The sequence below is a fragment of the Rana temporaria genome, chromosome 3, assembly GCF_905171775.1.
Source record: "Rana temporaria chromosome 3, aRanTem1.1, whole genome shotgun sequence".
In the NCBI taxonomy this organism is placed as follows: Eukaryota; Metazoa; Chordata; class Amphibia; order Anura; family Ranidae; genus Rana; species Rana temporaria.
The window spans coordinates 469986673-470008353 of NC_053491.1; the positions used below are offsets into that span (position 1 = coordinate 469986673).

At 41.9% G+C, this 21681-nt stretch overlaps 1 protein-coding gene across 1 annotated transcript; it reads left to right on the forward strand.

The window, feature by feature from the left end:
• Nucleotides 1-14292: 14292 nt before the first annotated feature.
• LOC120930965 (olfactory receptor 11L1-like) lies at nucleotides 14293-15449 on the forward strand. The gene has a single exon (XM_040342098.1). It carries the CDS (start codon nucleotides 14380-14382, stop codon nucleotides 15322-15324), a length of 945 nt encoding a protein of 314 aa, XP_040198032.1. The 5' UTR covers nucleotides 14293-14379; the 3' UTR covers nucleotides 15325-15449.
• The last annotated feature ends 6232 nt before the right edge of the window (nucleotides 15450-21681 follow it).

Here is a 21681-nt window from a genome sequence, read left to right on the forward strand (position 1 = left end):
CTTGTGGTGTTTTTTTTTTAATCTTTTTATTGAGTATAAAGACATACAACCTTTAACGACAGACAAACAACAGTTAACCTACCACAGCATCGAAACCAGACCCACATAGGGGTCAGTGCCAGCCGGCATATTGTATCACATCCATCATAAATTTCAAACAGCTGAATCACGTCAAAACCTTACTGCTACGTAGACATGTGCACACTGAAATATTTTGTTTTGGAATTTTGTTTTCATCTGAAAAATAAATGTATTTAGTTACTCCCGAAATTCGTTTTTATTTATTTAATTTTTCGTTAGAAATTGCATTCATCCAAAAATCTGAATGAATTAAGGTTGAATCTGCCATTGATTACTTATGGTGTCTGTCGAATGTTCAAAGAAGATTCGATGGAGCAGCTAAACTGTACAACGACGCAATGGTACATTTCCGGTCAAATGTTCCGCCTACAAGCTATAGAAGAATTCTAATGTTGTGTGACACTAGTAATAATTTTATTTATTAATTATTATTACTAGTCAACCAACATTAGAATTTTTCTATAGCCTATGGGCCGAGCATTTGACCAGAAATGTACGATTGCGGCGTCGTACAGTTTAGCTGCTCTGTCAAATCTTCTTTGAACATTCGACAGACACCTTAAGCCTTTAATGACAGATTTGGCGTTTGTATGTTTGTATGTTTTTCGATGCTTTGTCGAATCTTCGTCATTCATGTTGAATTGTCAAGTTAGTTTTAGCTATTTTACTGCTCCTTCTCTTTGGTTACAATCAGCCAATAACATTCATCATCATCATTATTTTTATTTTACTTCCCCCGCCCAATTCCAGCAGCGAACTTTTCTCTCTATAATGTCAAATCTTTTCTCTCTATAATGTCGAATCTTTTCTCTCTATAATGTCGAATCTTTTCTCTCTATGTAGAATAATTTTGGACTAATAGAGTTTTAAGGTTAGGCACATTCGACTGACGAAAACGAAAATAAAGCATTTGTTTATGTCGGATCTTTCGGTTTTCGTATTCTGCACTTTCGTTTTCGTTTGTTAAAACCATCACGAAAATAGCTGAAATTCGGACGAATATGTTTTCGGACGAAAACTAATGCACATGTCTACTGCTAACTTGGCTCTTGCTCAATTAGAGGAACTTGTGATCATGACTACCAGTCGAGACAAGGGGACAAGTAATGTAAAAAAAACAGAACCAAGGTAATAATTACAATAAAAATGGCCCCTAAAGTATCCACATTTACTTCCACAAGTGGAGTGGCATTTTATTGAGGGTCTATATAGTCAGAAGTTGCTGTGGAGGCCTCAGCCAACCATTTGGCCCACACTCTATCATATTTCTTTGGGCAACCCCTATTTTATGCAATCTATACGGGGGGATATATGCCTGCTGGAGTATTTTGTACTTTATGAGACAGTCTCGAAGTGAGACAAGGATTTTGAATGGGAAATCCCAAATGTCCTTCCAGTCCTCGGAGTCAAGTCCCAGGATATCTTGCGTCCATTGCTGACGAAGCAATGACAGATCCAGGGAGGAAACCTGGAGGAGATGTGCATATAAGACAGTGGTCTGTTGCACTATTTGCATGTTGTTGGGGCGTATTTAGGCTTTGAACGCTTAGGACAGTTGTAAAAAGCAGAATAGGTACGAGGGGGGAACATTATTGTGGGATACTGGATAATTGAATGGGTGTATAAACAAAAGAGGGGTAGAGAAAGGAAGCGCCACCTAAGTGCAGTATTTGGCCTTGTACAGACAACCAGACATGTCCGATGAAAACGGTCCGCAGACCGTTTTCATCGGACATGTCTGCTGGCTGAATTTGGTCTGATGTATGTACACACCATCAGACCAAATTCCCCGCGGACAGAATATGCGGTGACGTGGCGGCGACGTGGCGGCGACGTGCGCGAATCCGGAAGTTCAATGCTTCCACGCATGCGTCAAATCACTTCAACGCCATGCGCGGGTTCTCGGGCCAGCGGACATGTCCGATGAGTCGTACTAACCATCGGACATGTCCGACGGACAGGCTTCCAGCGGACAAGTTTCTTAGCATGCTAAGAAACTTTTGTCCGCTGGAAACCTGTCCGCTAGGCCGGAAAATTGTCTGGTCGGCCCTACACACGGTCGGACATGTCCGCGGAAACTGGTCCGCGGACCAGTTTCAGCAGACATGTTCGGTCGTGTGTACAAGGCCTGAAAGAGGTTCTTTTAATGACACATTGTACAAAACACACTTACAAGAGGGTAAGGAAAGAAGGCTCATCTGTAACATCCTGTAGTCCTCGTCCCGGATCCATGGGCTGCTTAGAAGTGAAGAAAGCAGAATGTGTGGAGTCTTCAGGCCTGTCCCTGTGGCCATCAGGATGAAGCCTGTTCCAGCCTCACAGGTCACGTGACAGGTCACGTGATTACTTCCAAGGAACACTTCTGGGAGGAGGGTCAGACAGGGAGAACAAAGGCTGATTGGTGCTGCTTCCTTTCTCTACCCCTCCTTTGTTTACCACAGAGTCAGCTCTCTGAGGACAGCAGCCGCCATTGAACAGCCAAATCACCTGCATTTTTAACCATTGAACTGCCTGTTACTATTATTTCTAATGGACTAATCACCATACCCCTACCCATACATGTACTTTGTATCTGTGCTGACAGTTACCTCTCATATTGAATGGGTGTATGGTGGTGTTGGTGGTAAGGTCAGATATCAATTCAATACAGCATTTGGCCCATATTTTGGGGTCTGGTAATGTGTAAAGATGGGGTAAGGTGGGGTTGTTCCACAGGGGGGAGTTGGGGGAGACTGCAGTCCGTGGGAATTTCTCAAGTCACAGTCCTGCTTTCCAGGCCGTTAGGGTCGTGAGCATGGGGGGGGGTTAAATTGTACAGAGCTTTAGGTCCTCGAAGGGGTAAATGTGAAAGGGCCCCCACAGAGCGGACCACTGCAGCCTCCAGTCTGGAAATGCCAACCTCCCCCTGCGACACCGGTCGCATCAGGGTGGACAATTTAAATTGAGGGAGGTTAGAGCCTCAGAGGAAGGAGGAGAATATTTGATTCTGTTTTGTGAAAAAGGAGCAGGGTATCCATTGTGGAGAATTTCGAAACAGGTATGTAAATTTGGGTATTATTTTCATTTTTATAAGGTTAATTCGGCCTAAAAGCGATAGGGGGAGGTTCTCCCACACTTTCAGCCTAGCCTTAACTCTGTGAACCACTAGGTCTAGATTTAATGGGATAAAAACAATAAACTTAAATCTAAAAATCATATAGGTAATGTCCAATAGTTCAACACACATAAAGACAGTCCCAATGCATATGATTTAAAACCAAAGAGTAGTTCCAATTCTAATGGTAAAAAAGCCAAAAATTACGAGAGGAAAAGTGCCACCAGACAGGGATAGAATCCTCAGTAGTGATCAGGGTGCTTAGATGTAGATAAATTATTGTGCATCCTTGTTGTGCATCCACCACCATAAGTACAGGCCTCTCACCTCACTTAGTGGACCCCTGAATGAACAGAAGGTCATGCACACTTTCCCCACAGGTGCAATAATAGGAGATGGATCCTGCCTCCAAGCCACTTCAGCAGTTACTTTCGGCTTATTAATTGCAGTAGTGATGTATCCCTCTTATGTATAGTTGGCAATAGCGTGGTTCATGTAAAGATCAAATTAGACATACATAGTGCTCTCTGCTTGTATCAAAACAATCTCTTTATTAAATAAGAAATTAACTCACAAGTGAAGCACTGAACCCAGTGCTAAGAAGATTGCCTCTGTTACAAACAAACTCAAGCTTCACTAGGCACGTTCTGAGTGGTGGATTTGATGACATCACACAGCTATCCTATCCGCATGCGTTTCGTCCCTAGGGTGGGACTTTTTCAGCGTATCACGGGAGCTTGTATGCACGTCATTTAAATAAACTGCCTTGTCTAATTGATAGTTAGAAAACCCGCCTCCGTAGTTCACATCACCCTGACGACACGGACACCTTCCCCCTTAACGTCCCCCGCGATGACGCTCAGAGGGCGTGGTTAACATTTGTAATCCGCCCATCGTCTCCAACCTTGCCAGACTTACGATGACATGTGGGAGGTGCGGTCACGGCCCCATGATCCTCCCAATAGGGGAGTGGAGACAGCTCAACCGTGCCCCACTTCATTGTCTCCAGGTTAATTTCTATCTTATGCGCTCCTATAGAGATTGGAACAAGATCCTGAGTCACGGGTGTCATTACATGGTTCACTCGCTCATCCAGCTCCATAATAGGAGCACCAGAGTAAGGATAAAGAGTGCAAGAGGCCATAAAGACTCCCCCGACCTGCATGCTTTGGCCAATCACAGCAGGCTGTACTGAGAAAGCCATAATTGGCCAAAGGCAGTGTGCTTTTGGCCAATCATGGCTCAGGGGGACTAAGTCCACGCCCCACACTATATAAGGCTGTTTATATTGCGGCCATGTATGGTGTGGATGGAGATAGTTTGAGCTAGATTAGGCAGGCAGGTTAGTAAGTAAGTGGCAGTATACTTGATATATATATATATATATATATATATATATATATATATATATATATATATATATATATACACATACATATATATATCTATATATCTATATATATATAAATATGTATATATATATATAGATATATATATATATATATATATATATATATATAGTCTAGTACACGCACACACATATACACTCTCCATTCAGTGTAGCCTATATTTTTCAGTGTAGACTATGGGCTAGATTTAGGTAGCCCTGCATAATCTTGTGCGGGTGTAAGGTATCTCCGATACGTTACGCCGGCATAAATTATGGCACAAGTTCCGTATTCTGAAAGAACTTGCGGCGGCGTAACGTATGTGCTCCGGCGTAAGGCCGCCTAATTCAAATTTGGATGATGTGGGCATGTTTTATTTAAATTTAGTGTGACCCCACATATTTGAAGTTTTTTAAGAACGGCGCATGCGCCGTTCGTAAAAGAATCCCAGTGCGCATGCTCGAAATTCCGCCGCAAATCGTCAATGCTTTAGACGTGAACGTAACTTACGTACAGCCCTATTCGCGAACGACTTACGCAAACGACGTAAAAATTGTAAAATTCGAGGCGGGAACGACGTCCATACTTAACATTGCGTACGCCTCATAGACCCAGGAGCAACCTTACACCGGAAAAAGCCTAATGTAAACGACGTAAAAAAAAAATGCGCCGAGGCACGTACGTTTCTGAATCGGCGTATACAGGTCATTTGCATATTCTACGCTGAAATCGACGGCAGCGCCACCTAGCGGCCAGCGTAAATATGCACCCTAAGATACGACGGCGTAAGAGACTTACGCCAGTCGGATCTTAGCCTAATTTCGGCGTATCTTGCTTTCGGAATACAGAAAGAAGATACGCCGGCACAGCTTTGAATTTACGCGGCGTATCTATAGATACGCCGGCGTAAATTCTTGCTGAATCTAGCCCTATATATTCAGCCAATGCAGGCATGGTAGTATATATAACACAGTGTATTGGAGTGGTTAAAGGTAACCCCGTGCCATTTTTTTTTAAATGGGGTGGGGGCCTCCTGTCAGGCCCCATACACACGACCGAGTTTCTCGGCAGAATTCAGCCAGAAACTCGATCGGAGCCGTATTCTGCCGAGAAACCCGGTCGTGTGTACACTTTTGGCCGAGGAAACCGACGAGGAACTCGTCGAGCCAAATAGAGAACATGTTCTCTATTTCCTCGTTAGTCAATGGTTCGAGTTTCTCGGATGTGTGTACAGGGCCTCAGAGGCGAGGAGACCGATGTTCCCAGTACAGAGGAACACACATCGGTCTCCTCCCCTTGTGAGTCCCCTCCCCCCTACAGTTAGAACACACTTTAGGGAACATATTAACCCCTTCAGTGCCCCCTAGTGGTTAACCCCTTCCCTGCCATTCACATTTACAGTAATCAGTGCAGTTTTATAGCACTAATCGCTGTATAAATGTGAATGGCCCCAAAAACGTGTCCGAAGTGTCCGATGTGTCCGCCGCAATGTCACGGTCACAATAAAAATCACAGATCGCCGCCATTACTAAAAAAAAAAAAAAAAAATGTCATAAATCTATCACCATCTATCAATCAATATACGTTTATTGCGATTTTTTTTACTAACAATATGTAGAAGAATACGTATCGGCCTAAAGTGAGGAAAAAAATGTTTATTTTTGTTAAAAATTGTGATATTTATTAAATCAAAAAGTAAAATATATATATATAGGCCCGGATTCACAAAGACTTACGCCGACGTATCTACTGATACGCCGTCGTAAGTCCAAATGTGCGCCGTCGTATCTATGCTCTGATTCTTTAAATGAGATACGCCTGAATTTTGCCAAGATACGACCGACATAAGTCTCCTACACCGTCGTATCTTGGGTGCATATTTACGCTGGCCGCAAGGGTCGCTTCCGTTGATTTATGTGTCGAATATGTAAATGAGCTAGATACGCCGATTCACAAACGTACTTGCACCCGTCACTGTAATCTACGTCGTTTACGTAAGGCGCTTTTCCGGTGTAAAGATAAACCATCAAAAAAGCTGGTCTAAGTCGTTTAGGGTATGGACGTCGGAAGTGCCGTTGGATTTTACGTCGTTTACGTAAGTCGTACGTGAATGGGGCTGGGCGTAAGTTAGGTTCACATCGTACGCATTGAGCCGTCGTATCGTAGGGAGTATTTGCGACGTGGTTCTGAGCATGCGCGCGCATGCGCCGTTCGTTCGGCCATGCATTCACATGGGGTCACGATTCATTTGAATACAACACGCCCACTGCCTTGCTACTTTTAATTAGGCGGGCTTACGCCGGCCCATTTAAGTTACGCCGACGTACATATGGGAGCAAGTGCTTTGTGAATACTGTACTTGCCTCTCAATGTTACGACGGCGTAGCACATATGAGATGCGCTACGCCTATCTAAAGATGCGCAGATTCCTCTCTGAATCTGGCCCATATTTTTTTTTATTGTCGCTCTTCTTTTGTTTATAGCGCAAGAAATAAAAACCGCAGAGATGATCAAATACCAAACAAAAGTTCTATTTGTGGGTGGAAAAAAACATAAAGATTTAATTTGGGTACAGTGTTGCATGACCGCGCAATTGTTCTGGTGTGTTGGGGTATTTGGCTCATCCCTAGTTCCCAACAAAGACAGAGGGCCACACATCATAAACCAAAGGGCTGCCTGTGGCATCCCAACCCCCTCACTTCACCTTCACCCACAGTTTCTTAATTATTCTTTTTCACTCTTTTCCCACTGTTTCTGTTTTCCCGTCCATTCACACAACACACTCCTCAACTTCTCTTCACAATTTTTTCTTTTTCTTCATATCTCTGCCCCTTTTCACCACCTTTTATCCCATACCTTCCCCTGCCCACTCTTCCCACTTTTTCTCCCTCTTTCACTCACCATCTCACACTTTTCTTCCTTTCCTGACTTCAACTCATCTGCATCCTTCCAACCTTCACATTCATCCCAACCTTACTTTCCCTCACCCCTTGCCCACCACCTTCCCCTCTTCCCCTTCCCTCTCTCCTATATGGGATCTATCTGTCCAATATAAACTGTTAGATTGGGGCGATTTTTCTACCCAATACTTTCTTTAGTCATTAATAGCATCTGTATGCCCTATACCCTTGGCACCCCTATCTTTCCAATGTGCATTATTCCATTGCAGGCTCTCATTTCTTTCTCCCCCCTGTTTGTGTCCATTCCATGGTGCGTCCTTTTCCTCTCCCCGTCAGCATGACCCGGATGGGTTCCGTCAATTGTTCGGTGACCCCCTGTTTGTGACACATTGGACCATCATACACAGTGTGAACTGTCGCATGGGAATTCCGTTAATTGGAGCGACCCCCGTGAGGACCAGTGGAAACCCCTGTTGGTCATAGCAAAAAAACTTAATCGAGACCTACCTCTCTTTTCATCAATGGTAACAATTGATTTATTTAATCTCTTTTATTACATGAATATACTGTTATGTTTCTTCCTCCCCATTCCCCACCCCCTTCTCCAATGAAAGGCTTCTCCATATGAATGGAGCTAAGGGTGGGTCTGAAGGGTTGGTTTTGTAACATGTGAGATGTTTAATGTAATTTTATTGTATATCTCCCTCCAGTCACAACTAATCAAGCCTCTGAAGAAGACCATCATGGTCGAAACGCGTTAGTATACGATTTATGCATGCAATATATATGATTTGAGCTGTATAAATATTTTTGTTGTGTACTGTATAACCTCTGTGTAATTTGTTGGTCTTTTGCTGTACCGCAACTCATATTCTATCTATGATCCCACAATTTTTTCCCCTTTTTTTGATAATTTTTGATATATGTGAATAAATACTTTTTTTACCACATTGTATCCCATTTGTATAATTGAGCTGCCTAAAAACCCCACTTGGGAAATTCTCTCTGTTGTAACTTAACGGGGTGAGCAGCATTTTTTTCTCTCCACTTCGTGTGTTCTGTCCCTTCTATACCACATTAGTTAACCATGGAAGGGTTGGGTTCGCCTCAAACCTATTTTAGATCCGAAACTGAATCTCATCTTGAATCATTATATACAATTTAGTAATGAGCCACCCAGTGCTTACACAGTTCCATGATATTAATTAGTCACTTTATAAAACTCAGGTGCAAAGTTGGTGCACTCAGGGGATTGACATACAATGAATGTATTCCCCAGGTATTCTCCCATCCACCATGAACATTATAAAGTCTCCTCAAAAGCTGCCAATTATCAGAACTTGCAGAGAAAAACTGAAAAAACGTCTGATTCTGAGAAAAACAAACCTGTACACCTGTAAGAGGATTACTGACATCAAATGATACTGTCCAAACACAGGTATGTATTGGGGATAATAAATCCAGATATATCCATAATTTCTTCATTGAGTTCAAGAAAAAAATGCTATTATAGCGAAGGTCATTTATTTTTTTACACAATTTTACATTTCCAGTTATTTGTAATTTTAAGAAATGTACCATTTTATGAGTTGAAGTTATAAAATTGTTACTGCATTTGGCAATGTTACTTGTACGTCTTAGAGAACTTTATGTATGACCTAAAAAATTACTAGAAGGTAAGAAATAACTACACCCAAGAATCCAATGTGGCAGCCCTTAGATTTGGTGGCTTCTTTAGTTTGCTTTTTCTTAGACTAAGAACATTTTCTGAAAGTTCAAATGCTTGCTAAAAACTAAAGCTGGCAACAGATTATACAATTTCCTTATTCAATTTAATTAAAATGTACCTTCAATTATGTAGTGCAAGGGCCTGCCTGATAGCATACAACTTGAAAGTGTTTAGGTTTGACCTCATATTTTATAGTTTTGGTAAATGTAAAGGAAAAGTGTACAAGAAAATTGTATAATGTGTAGCAAGCTTAAGACTGGCCTTACACTGATCAAAATGTGTCTGGTACATCAGAGACCATCCACATTTATATCAGTGTGTTGAAGTGGCGGCTGAGCTCACTGTGCTCATTAAATGCAGCTACTGTGCTCATCAATTGCCACTACTGTGCCCATCAAATGCAGCCACTGTGCCCATCAATTGTCACCACTGTGCCCATCAATTGTCGCCACTGTGCCCATCAATTGTCGCCACTGTGTAATCAAACGCAGCCACTGTGCCCAGCAATTGTCGCCACTGTGCCAGCAATTGTTGCCACTGTGCCATGCCATCAATTGACACCACTGTGCCATCAATTGTCGCCACTGTGCCATCAAACGCAGCCACTGTGCCCAGCACTTGTCGCCACTGTGCCAGCAATTGTCGCCAATGTGCCATGCCATCAATTGTCGCCACTGTGCCATCAATTTTTGCCACTGTGCCATCAAACGCAGCCACTGTGTCATGCCATCAAATGCAGCACTGTGCCATGCCATCAAACCCAGCCACTGTGCCATCAATTGTCACCACTGTGCCCATCAATTGTCACCACTGTGCCCATCAATTGTCGCCACTGTGCCTATCAATTGTTGCCACTGTGCCCATCAAAAACCACCACATTGCTTTCCCCCGCCAACCCCCCCCCCATATCCCACAGCACTTACCTTTATCAGGTCAGCCACACTCCCTCCGCACTCCCTCGATGTCTTCTCCTGAGTCCCGCCCTCAATGTTGCTTCAGCCAATCAGGTTACCGGTAACCAGACCCAGTGAACCTGATTGGCTGAGACGAGTGTCAGTGTTAACCAGGGAATGCACACCCCCTGCGTCCCCTGGTTAACTATTTGGAAGCCGATTAGAGCCCTCAGGCTGTAATCGGAAAGCCTCTCAGAGCCACCCAGCGGATGCCGAAGTATTGCATCTGCGATCCGAAGGCATACGAAGCCATACGCCTGTCGGATCGAACCCAGATGCCGTCATATCTTGGTTTGAGGATTTAAACTAAAGATACGACGCGGGAAATTTGAAAGTACGCCGGCGTATCAGTAGATACGCCGGCATACTTCGTCTGTGGATCTGCCCCCTTCTTTCATGAATACAGCCCACGGAGTGAACATTGCTGCCCTAGACCAGAAAATTATTGGCAGGATAACCGATAACTGATTTGTAAACTGTACGTTGTATATGGTCCAGTCAGTGACTTAGAAAGTATTACATTTAAGATTTTGTTTTTAAATTATAATGATGTTTTATTCTTTTTTTTTTTATTTTACATTTAAGGTTTTATTGTTTATTTTGCTTTAAGCAATATAATTATGTTTTAACATTTGGATTTATTAATTTTAAAGTGTTTACTTTCCTCCTCTGTGGTCTTTTTCTTGGACCAAGTTACTTAGTAAACATACTTTCATGTTCATTGATAGATAAGTAAGCAGCGCTTTACAATATAAAAGAGAGACAGTACAGTTACAATGCAATAAAAAATACTCGGTTAAGAGGGACCTGCTCATAAGAGCATACAATGGAATAGGGTGGGGCGAGTGGTACAGAAGGTTGTAACTGTGGGGGATGCACTGATGGAAGTTATAAAAGATTAGTTGGAGGCAGGATAGGCTTCCCTAAAGCCAGCCAGAGTAGGAGATAGCCGGACAGATTGAGGTAGAGAGTTCCAGAGGATGGGACAGGCTCTAGAAAAGTCCTGGAGACGAGCATGGGAGGAGGAGACAAGGGAGCTTGAGAGCAGTAGGTCCTGAGAGAAACAGAGAGGACAGTTTTGGTGATATTTGGAGACAAGATTGGTGATGTAGCTCAGGGCAAAATTGACTTTGTATGTTGTTGTTAGTATTTTAAATTTAATTTGCTGGGCGATTGGAAGCCAGTGAATGGATTGGCAAAAAGGGGTGGTGGTTGGTAGATGAGTCTGGTAGCAGCATTCATGATAGACTGAAGAGGGGATAGCCTATGAAACTGTAGACCAATGAGAAGGGAGTTGCAATAGTGGAGGTGAGAGATAACAAGGGAGTGAATGAGGAGCTTGGTGGTTTCATTTGAGTGAATAATAATTCCATGGACCAAGTGATGAGTGAATACGTTGACATAGATGTTGGGTATAAGATTGTCTGAAGAGATCAACAAGGCATCACAATACACAGGTGAGTATAATAAGGTATTCTTACCAGAGGGTGTGGACTCAGCTGTTTTGACAACAGTAAGTCTCGTGAGCGTAGTGGTCTCAGCGGACCTGAATTTCTGCAAGAAGGGCCAACAGGGGTACAATATACCCCTGTTGATGGCTCTCTAAGCCGAAACGCATCGGGTTTGCTTTATAGCATCCCATACTGCTACTATTGTTCACGTTATCAATTTGTATACATGTTTTGTTCTTACATTTTTAAATAAAACCTGTCAAGGTTTATTTTTGACCTGCATTATTTGGAGCACCTTTTTCTTTTATTTCCATTTGCCCTGTGAATAGGGTTCGGTACGGACTTTGTGTTTTTTGGACTAGGACCCTAACCTGAACAATTTGCTGAAAGTTCGGGTTCGGGTCCGGTGTTCGACAATGAAATGGCGGGCTGCAGGGCAGCCAATCACCATTTGTTTTGCTACTGTGACTAAGAAGCCATCACAGCCATGCCTACTAATGGCATGGCTGTGATTGGCCAGTGCAGCATGTGACCCAGCATGTGACCCAGACTCTATATAAGCTAGAGGGACACAGCACAGCTCGTCACTCTGCTTTAGATAGGGTAGGGAAAGGCTGCTGCTGATCTGATCTGAGCTGAGGGAGAGATTTAGATAGGATTCAGACTGTCCTGCTACAGAAATCATTTTACACCAGCGCTGCATATGTTCCTGTGAGATACTCTGCATTAGATAGTTTAGGGAAAGGTTCCAGATTGTTCTTATAGGGAGAGAAATATATACAGTTGTATTCAAAATTATTCAACCCCCACTGAAATTTATTGTTTTGCCCAGTTTGACATTGATTTTGATCATTCAGTCATCCTGCTTACAATTAAATCAAAGAGGCACTTGTAGGTCAGACAAATATAACATAACATTTATAATGAAATAACCACAAATGTCTTTTCTGTGCTCACATCATTATCAGTTTTATTCAACCCCCAATTGACATTCAATCTTAGTACTTAGTACAACATCCTTTTACAGTTATAACAGCTTTTAAACTTGAAGCATAGCTTGACACAAGTGTCTTGCAGCGATCTACGGGTATCTTCGCCCATTCGTCATGGGCAAAAGCCTCCAGTTCAGTCACATTCTTAGGCTTGCGCACTGCAACTGCTTTCTTTAAGTCCCACCAGAGGTTCTCAATCGGAATTTAAGTCTGGTGACTGCGATGGCCACTCCAAAATGTTCCAGCCTTTAATCTGCAACCATGCTCTAGTGGACTTGGAGGTATGCTTGGGATCATTGTCCTGTTGAAAGGTCCAACGTCTCCCAAGCCTCAGGTTTGTGACGGACTGCATCACATTGTTATCCACTATCTCCTGGTACTGAAGAGAATTCATGGTACCTTGCACACGCTGAAGCTTCCCTGTACCTGCAGAAGCAAAATAGCCCCAAAGCATGATTGACCCCCCACCATGCTTCACAGTAGGCAAGGTGTTCTTTTCATCATAGGCCTTGTTCTTCCTCCTCCAAACATAGCTTTGATCCATGGGCCCAAACACTTCTAATTTTGTTTCATCAGTCCACAGAACACAATCCCAAAACTTCTGTGGTTTGTCCACATGATTTTTGCATACTGCAGTCGACTCTTCTTATTCTTTGGAGACAGCAAGGGGGTGCGCCTGGAAGTTCTGGCATGGAGGCCTTCATTACGCAGTGTGTGCCGTATTGTCTGAGCAGAAATTTCAGTACCCACATCTGACAAATCTTTTCTCAGTTCCTCAGCAGTCACAAGGGGACTTTTCTCCACTCTACGCTTCAGGTAGCGCACAGCAGTCGAAGTCAGCATCTTCTTTCTGCCACGACCAGGTAGCGTTTCAACAGTGCCCTTTGCCTTGAATTTGCGAATGATGCTTCCTATGGTGTCTCTTGGTATGTTTAACATCTTTGCAATCTTCTTATAGCCATTGCCCTTCCTGTGAAGAGTAATCACCTCTTCTCTTGTCTTCCCCGACCATTCTCTTGACTTCACCATGTTTGTAACCACACCAGTAAATGTCTAGAAGGAGCTGAGTATCACAGTCATTTTAAAGCTGCCTAATTGGTGCTTATTAGGCTTTATTGCTGCTCCCTGACATCCACAGGTGTTTTCAATACCTGATTGAAAACACTTCAATGAACCTCTGTTCTTCAGAGTGGTAGTCTTTAAGGGGTTGAATAATTGTGTAAATGAAGAATTCACAAAATAAACATTGACTACTGTATTACAAAACCAATTGATGTCATTTTAGTTGCATATGGTTCTTTAAGAAGTCCTTGTAGGATTTCATTCTGAATACAATTACAAATGTACACTAAATTCCCTAAAACCCTTTACAGCATTGGGGGGTGAATAATTTTGAACACAACTGTAGGAGTCAGTCCTGCTTCACAAATCAAATTGCAGCAGCATTGCATATTTTTCTGTGAGATACTCTGCATATTACACCAGCACTGAGTAGGTTCCTGTGAGATACTCTGCATATTATACCAGCACTGCATAGGTTCCTGTGAGATACTCTGCATATTACACCAGCACTGCCTAGTACTTGACTAGCAACCAAGACTTTCAAAACACAGAAAGAATCCTTCTGGTGAGTGTAGGCACAGAAATTAATTAGTGAATTTTGTGAAAAAAAACTTGATTTCATTTTAATTTGAGTTAAACCTGTATTTTCTGTCATCGTGCCTGATCATATTTATTTTGCTTTTAGGAAAAAAAATCATTGGTGTCTTCCAATATTTTTCCAACTAAAGAATGTGTGACCCTAACCAGACTCAGGTCACACAAATAAAACTACTTGGATTTCAAGGTCTTTATAAATTCAGGATTCTGCTGTTTATTGTGTTCCTTCTAACATACATGATGATCCTAAGTGGAAATATATTAATAATCTTTTTAGTGACAACTGTTGATCAGCTTAAATCTCCAATGTACTTCTTTCTCAAGTATTTGGCTACATCTGATGTCCTACTGACTACCAGTGTGGTGCCCATGACACTCGATATCATCCTAAAAGATGAAGGAAGATTATCACTGGATGTTTGCATTACTCAGCTTTATTTTTTTTGTATATGTAGCTACTTGCAATGTTTTCTGATCGCCATCATGTCCTACGATCGATATTTGGCTATCTGCAATCCATTACGATATCCCTCACTTATCAATTCTCATGTTTGCCTCCAGGTGATCATTGGGTTATGTTTCTGTGTTATCATTTTAGTATCAAGCGAACTGATTATGATCTACAGGTTTGATTACTGTGGGCTGAATTATATAGACCACTTTTTCTGTGATTTTTTCCCAGTGGTTGAATTGTCCACCTCGGATACTTCTGCTTTGAAGCTACAAGATTTTATTATTTCAATCATCACCATATGTTTACCATTTGCTTTTATTATACTTACATACATTTGCATCATAGTCACTATTTTAAAGATATCATCTGCACATGGGCGTAGAAAAGCCTTCTCTACTTGTAGTTCCCATGTAACCTTGGTTGGGGCTTTCTATGGGGCATTGATCATTGTCTACATGACACCATCAGATGAAAGCTCAAGCTACATGAATAAGTATAGATCTTTGTTGTATGTCATGGTGTCTCCACTGATAAATCCAATCATTTACAGCTTAAGAAACCGTGAGATCAAGGGAGCTCTGCAAAAAACCTTGGCCGATTTTAGGAATTTTGTTAGGAAATAAAAAAATTTAAACAAAGGTGTGCTTCCTTGCTGAAGTGTAATGAGTTATCAAAGAGCTATACCTATATAGCAACCAAATACCAAAAGTGATGTGAAAACATATATTTCTTGATTATACATCACTGGGCACAGAGCCTTAATTACTTAATGGGTTATGTAGTTGTAATGGTATGGCCCGTGGGACCCAGAGGCTCTTGAAGTATACGGGGTACTAGGGTTATCCTATGTCCACTAGGGGCATAGGATGACTGAGAAATTATATCTCGGATTACATGAGATGGGACAGTAATGATAATTCATGTATTGCAGGATATCTTGAAATATTACAAGTTGTTCATTCTGAACACAACAGGTCAATAGAGTGTCTCCTTCAATGTGGAACATAGACTGTTGAGTTGTTAATTGATGTTAATCACCTCCAGCTACCTGGCTGTAGTGATGAAAGCTTGCGGTGATTGCATTATATTGTCTATTGTGTTAATTAAGCCTGGCTCCTAAGATATTTCATGGTGCTATGCTAACTAACCCTGTATTGTGTGAAAGTTCTATTGATGCTAATATGTGTTGTGAGTTAACACACTCTAAAGGTCAGACGTCTCACTTATGTTCACTAAAGGAATGTGGATTGTGGAGTGTGTCATTGTCCCTGTATATAAGAAACCTGAGTTTACCATTAAAGTCTATCTGTTTGGAACCAGAAAACAGAATTGTGTCTCGTTATTCTGAGGGGAAAATCCAATGGGTCCTGTCTGCTGGATTGTGGTGTGTCGGAAGCTGCCTTGGGTTGGTGGAATGGAATATCGTATTGACGTTAACCCCTGACCGTTACAGTAGTCACCACAGGTGATTGGACACTGGCAAACCCAATTAAAATTGAGTTCCTTCCCTCTTTAACCCCTCCCAAATGGAGAGTACCTCATTTTTTTCGCCAGTTTTTAAGGTGGTTGGTCACGTTTAACATGTGCTAAGAAGAAAAATGCTCATTTGATGGTCTGACTGCGGAGACCTAGGAGCTATAACCGGATCCATTTCACGGGCCGATATCAAAAGCCTAAAATGGTTGGTACCCAGGCCTTGTGTAAAGAAGAAACAAGGTTTGCCTGTAATGTCTCTCTGCGGAGGTCTGGGCTCTGGGATCCAGACTTTGGTGTATTAATACATCTGTGGCACGAAATATTTCTGGCAGAGTCTTCTACAGGTCCAGGTATGAGGTATACACATAAAAAATAGTGCGCTTCTGGTTACTATGCAAGAAATAAAATATTAAAAATATATCAATATACAATCAAACAGTGAATTAAATAGTCTATCAAGTTCAATATGGCAATGGGTTATGTCCCAATAGCAATGAAAGCATATAGTGGAATGAAAGTGTATCTAATTCTGATTAAAAAAAATGATTATCCTACCGGGTGCCAAACCACGTAAATTGTTAATGAATGTAACCATACAGTACACATGCACTGTATTCAAGCCTCTTACCAGATGGTTGCAATCCCCAATTACAGAGATCAAACACACATGAGAAATAATGGACCCCTCCGGGTGTCTTTAGATGCGATCAGTATGGGCCACTGGGTTTCAACATATTATATTCCCCAATTCCAATGCCACAACTTTGGATCCAACTTAGACAGCCATCATAGAGGAAAAGGAACATAGGCTGCGCATAGCGTGAATATGCTCCCGTTCCCCTGATGATGTAGTTTGACGCGAAACGCGTTTGATGGGGCCATGAACATTTGACACTATCAAGCCTGCTGATGCCGGATGTCGGCAAGGCACCATGCTGTTTGAATGCTTTTTATTGTCCTGGATCATGTGAGTACCTTGTGGTGTTTTTAACAATAAATCTGTCCTACTGGTATTCACACTATGTGTGGCCTATGTTCCTTTTCCTCTATGGCAGCTGTCTGAGTTGGATCCAAATTTGTGTCATTGGTATTGGGGAATATCATATGTTGAGACCCAGTGGACCATACTGATCCCATTTAGAGACATCCAGAGGGGTCCATTATTCCTCATGTGTGTTTGATCCCTGTATCTGGTAAGTTGCTTGATTGCGTTGGAGGGCACGTGTGTATAGTGGAATTCCTTAAAGGGGTTGCAAAGTTTCATGTTTTTTTTTACCTTAATGCATTCTAGGCATTAAGGTGAAAAACCTTTTGTGCTTCAGCTGCCTCTCAGGCCCACCCCCCTTTTTTCTTTTCTGAACCCAATGGTTCCAGCAATGAGCACGGGCATGTGCTATTCTTGTTTTGGTGTGAGCAGCTTTGATTCTATTGGTGAGGTATTTGAGGGTGAATGTGTAGCGCTAAAAGTAAAAAATTCTAAATCAATATATAATATGTACCCAACAGGGTAAAACAGTGAAAAAAAAGGATATATGTGTATATATGTTATAGCAATAAGTCCATGTAAAAAAACAAAAACAATGGCCCGGATTCACAAAGCACTTACGCTGAAGTATCTCCCGATACGCCGCGTAAGTGTAAAGCCCCATACACACCATCAGATTATCTGCAGATTTTTGTCTTCAGATTTACCAAAACCATATAATATGAGGTCAAACCTTAAGAGTTTCAATTTGTATGCAATCAGGCAGGCCCTTGTACTACATGGTTTTGGTAAATCTGAAGACAAAAATCTGCAGATAATCTGATGGTGTGTATGGGGCTTAAGTATGTGCCGTCATATCTATGCGCCGTGCCCATAAACGGAAATTTGAAAGTACGCCGGCGTATCAGTAGATACGCCGGCAAACTTCGTCTGTGGATCTGCCCCCTTCTTTCATGAATACAGCCCACGGAGTGAACATTGCTGCCCTAGACCAGAAAATTATTGGCAGGATAACCGATAACTGATTTGTAAACTGTACGTTGTATATGGTCCAGTCAGTGACTTAGAAAGTATTACATTTAAGATTTTGTTTTTAAATTATAATGATGTTTTATTCTTTTTTTTTTTTTTTTACATTTAAGGTTTTATTGTTTATTTTGCTTTAAGCAATATAATTATGTTTTAACATTTGGATTTATTAATTTTAAAGTGTTTACTTTCCTCCTCTGTGGTCTTTTTCTTGGACCAAGTTACTTAGTAAACATACTTTCATGTTCATTGATAGATAAGTAAGCAGCGCTTTACAATATAAAAGAGAGACAGTACAGTTACAATGCAATAAAAAATACTCGGTTAAGAGGGACCTGCTCATAAGAGCATACAATGGAATAGGGTGGGGCGAGTGGTACAGAAGGTTGTAACTGTGGGGGATGCACTGATGGAAGTTATAAAAGATTAGTTGGAGGCAGGATAGGCTTCCCTAAAGCCAGCCAGAGTAGGAGATAGCCGGACAGATTGAGGTAGAGAGTTCCAGAGGATGGGACAGGCTCTGGAAAAGTCCTGGAGACGAGCATGGGAGGAGGAGACAAGGGAGCTTGAGAGCAGTAGGTCCTGAGAGAAACAGAGAGGACAGTTTTGGTGATATTTGGAGACAAGATTGGTGATGTAGCTCAGGGCAAAATTGACTTTGTATGTTGTTGTTAGTATTTTAAATTTAATTTGCTGGGCGATTGGAAGCCAGTGAATGGATTGGCAAAAAGGGGTGGTGGTTGGTAGATGAGTCTGGTAGCAGCATTCATGATAGACTGAAGAGGGGATAGCCTATGAAACTGTAGACCAATGAGAAGGGAGTTGCAATAGTGGAGGTGAGAGATAACAAGGGAGTGAATGAGGAGCTTGGTGGTTTCATTTGAGTGAATAATAATTCCATGGACCAAGTGATGAGTGAATACGTTGACATAGATGTTGGGTATAAGATTGTCTGAAGAGATCAACAAGGCATCACAATACACAGGTGAGTATAATAAGGTATTCTTACCAGAGGGTGTGGACTCAGCTGTTTTGACAACAGTAAGTCTCGTGAGCGTAGTGGTCTCAGCGGACCTGAATTTCTGCAAGAAGGGCCAACAGGGGTACAATATACCCCTGTTGATGGCTCTCTAAGCCGAAACGCATCGGGTTTGCTTTATAGCATCCCATACTGCTACTATTGTTCACGTTATCAATTTGTATACATGTTTTGTTCTTACATTTTTAAATAAAACCTGTCAAGGTTTATTTTTGACCTGCATTATTTGGAGCACCTTTTTCTTTTATTTCCATTTGCCCTGTGAATAGGGTTCGGTACGGACTTTGTGTTTTTTGGACTAGGACCCTAACCTGAACAATTTGCTGAAAGTTCGGGTTCGGGTCCGGTGTTCGACAATGAAATGGCGGGCTGCAGGGCAGCCAATCACCATTTGTTTTGCTACTGTGACTAAGAAGCCATCACAGCCATGCCTACTAATGGCATGGCTGTGATTGGCCAGTGCAGCATGTGACCCAGCATGTGACCCAGACTCTATATAAGCTAGAGGGACACAGCACAGCTCGTCACTCTGCTTTAGATAGGGTAGGGAAAGGCTGCTGCTGATCTGATCTGAGCTGAGGGAGAGATTTAGATAGGATTCAGACTGTCCTGCTACAGAAATCATTTTACACCAGCGTTGCATATGTTCCTGTGAGATACTCTGCATTAGATAGTTTAGGGAAAGGTTCCAGATTGTTCTTATAGGGAGAGAAATATATACAGTTGTATTCAAAATTATTCAACCCCCACTGAAATTTATTGTTTTGCCCAGTTTGACATTGATTTTGATCATTCCGTCATCCTGCTTACAATTAAATCAAAGAGGCACTTGTAGGTCAGACAAATATAACATAACATTTATAATGAAATAACCACAAATGTCTTTTCTGTGCTCACATCATTATCAGTTTTATTCAACCCCCAATTGACATTCAATCTTAGTACTTAGTACAACATCCTTTTACAGTTATAACAGCTTTTAAACTTGAAGCATAGCTTGACACAAGTGTCTTGCAGCGATCTACGGGTATCTTCGCCCATTCGTCATGGGCAAAAGCCTCCAGTTCAGTCACATTCTTAGGCTTGCGCACTGCAACTGCTTTCTTTAAGTCCCACCAGAGGTTCTCAATCGGAATTTAAGTCTGGTGACTGCGATGGCCACTCCAAAATGTTCCAGCCTTTAATCTGCAACCATGCTCTAGTGGACTTGGAGGTATGCTTGGGATCATTGTCCTGTTGAAAGGTCCAACGTCTCCCAAGCCTCAGGTTTGTGACGGACTGCATCACATTGTTATCCACTATCTCCTGGTACTGAAGAGAATTCATGGTACCTTGCACACGCTGAAGCTTCCCTGTACCTGCAGAAGCAAAATAGCCCCAAAGCATGATTGACCCCCCACCATGCTTCACAGTAGGCAAGGTGTTCTTTTCATCATAGGCCTTGTTCTTCCTCCTCCAAACATAGCTTTGATCCATGGGCCCAAACACTTCTAATTTTGTTTCATCAGTCCACAGAACACAATCCCAAAACTTCTGTGGTTTGTCCACATGATTTTTGCATACTGCAGTCGACTCTTCTTATTCTTTGGAGACAGCAAGGGGGTGCGCCTGGAAGTTCTGGCATGGAGGCCTTCATTACGCAGTGTGTGCCGTATTGTCTGAGCAGAAATTTCAGTACCCACATCTGACAAATCTTTTCTCAGTTCCTCAGCAGTCACAAGGGGACTTTTCTCCACTCTACGCTTCAGGTAGCGCACAGCAGTCGAAGTCAGCATCTTCTTTCTGCCACGACCAGGTAGCGTTTCAACAGTGCCCTTTGCCTTGAATTTGCGAATGATGCTTCCTATGGTGTCTCTTGGTATGTTTAACATCTTTGCAATCTTCTTATAGCCATTGCCCTTCCTGTGAAGAGTAATCACCTCTTCTCTTGTCTTCCCCGACCATTCTCTTGACTTCACCATGTTTGTAACCACACCAGTAAATGTCTAGAAGGAGCTGAGTATCACAGTCATTTTAAAGCTGCCTAATTGGTGCTTATTAGGCTTTATTGCTGCTCCCTGACATCCACAGGTGTTTTCAATACCTGATTGAAAACACTTCAATGAACCTCTGTTCTTCAGAGTGGTAGTCTTTAAGGGGTTGAATAATTGTGTAAATGAAGAATTCACAAAATAAACATTGACTACTGTATTACAAAACCAATTGATGTCATTTTAGTTGCATATGGTTCTTTAAGAAGTCCTTGTAGGATTTCATTCTGAATACAATTACAAATGTACACTAAATTCCCTAAAACCCTTTACAGCATTGGGGGGTGAATAATTTTAAAACACAACTGTAGGAGTCAGTCCTGCTTCACAAATCAAATTGCAGCAGCATTGCATATTTTTCTGTGAGATACTCTGCATATTACACCAGCACTGAGTAGGTTCCTGTGAGATACTCTGCATA

What these genes read in the sequence shown, in the direction of transcription:
- LOC120930965 (XM_040342098.1), top strand. Translation starts at nt 14,380, where the DNA reads ATGTGTGACCCTAACCAGACTCAGGTCACACAAATAAAACTACTTGGA.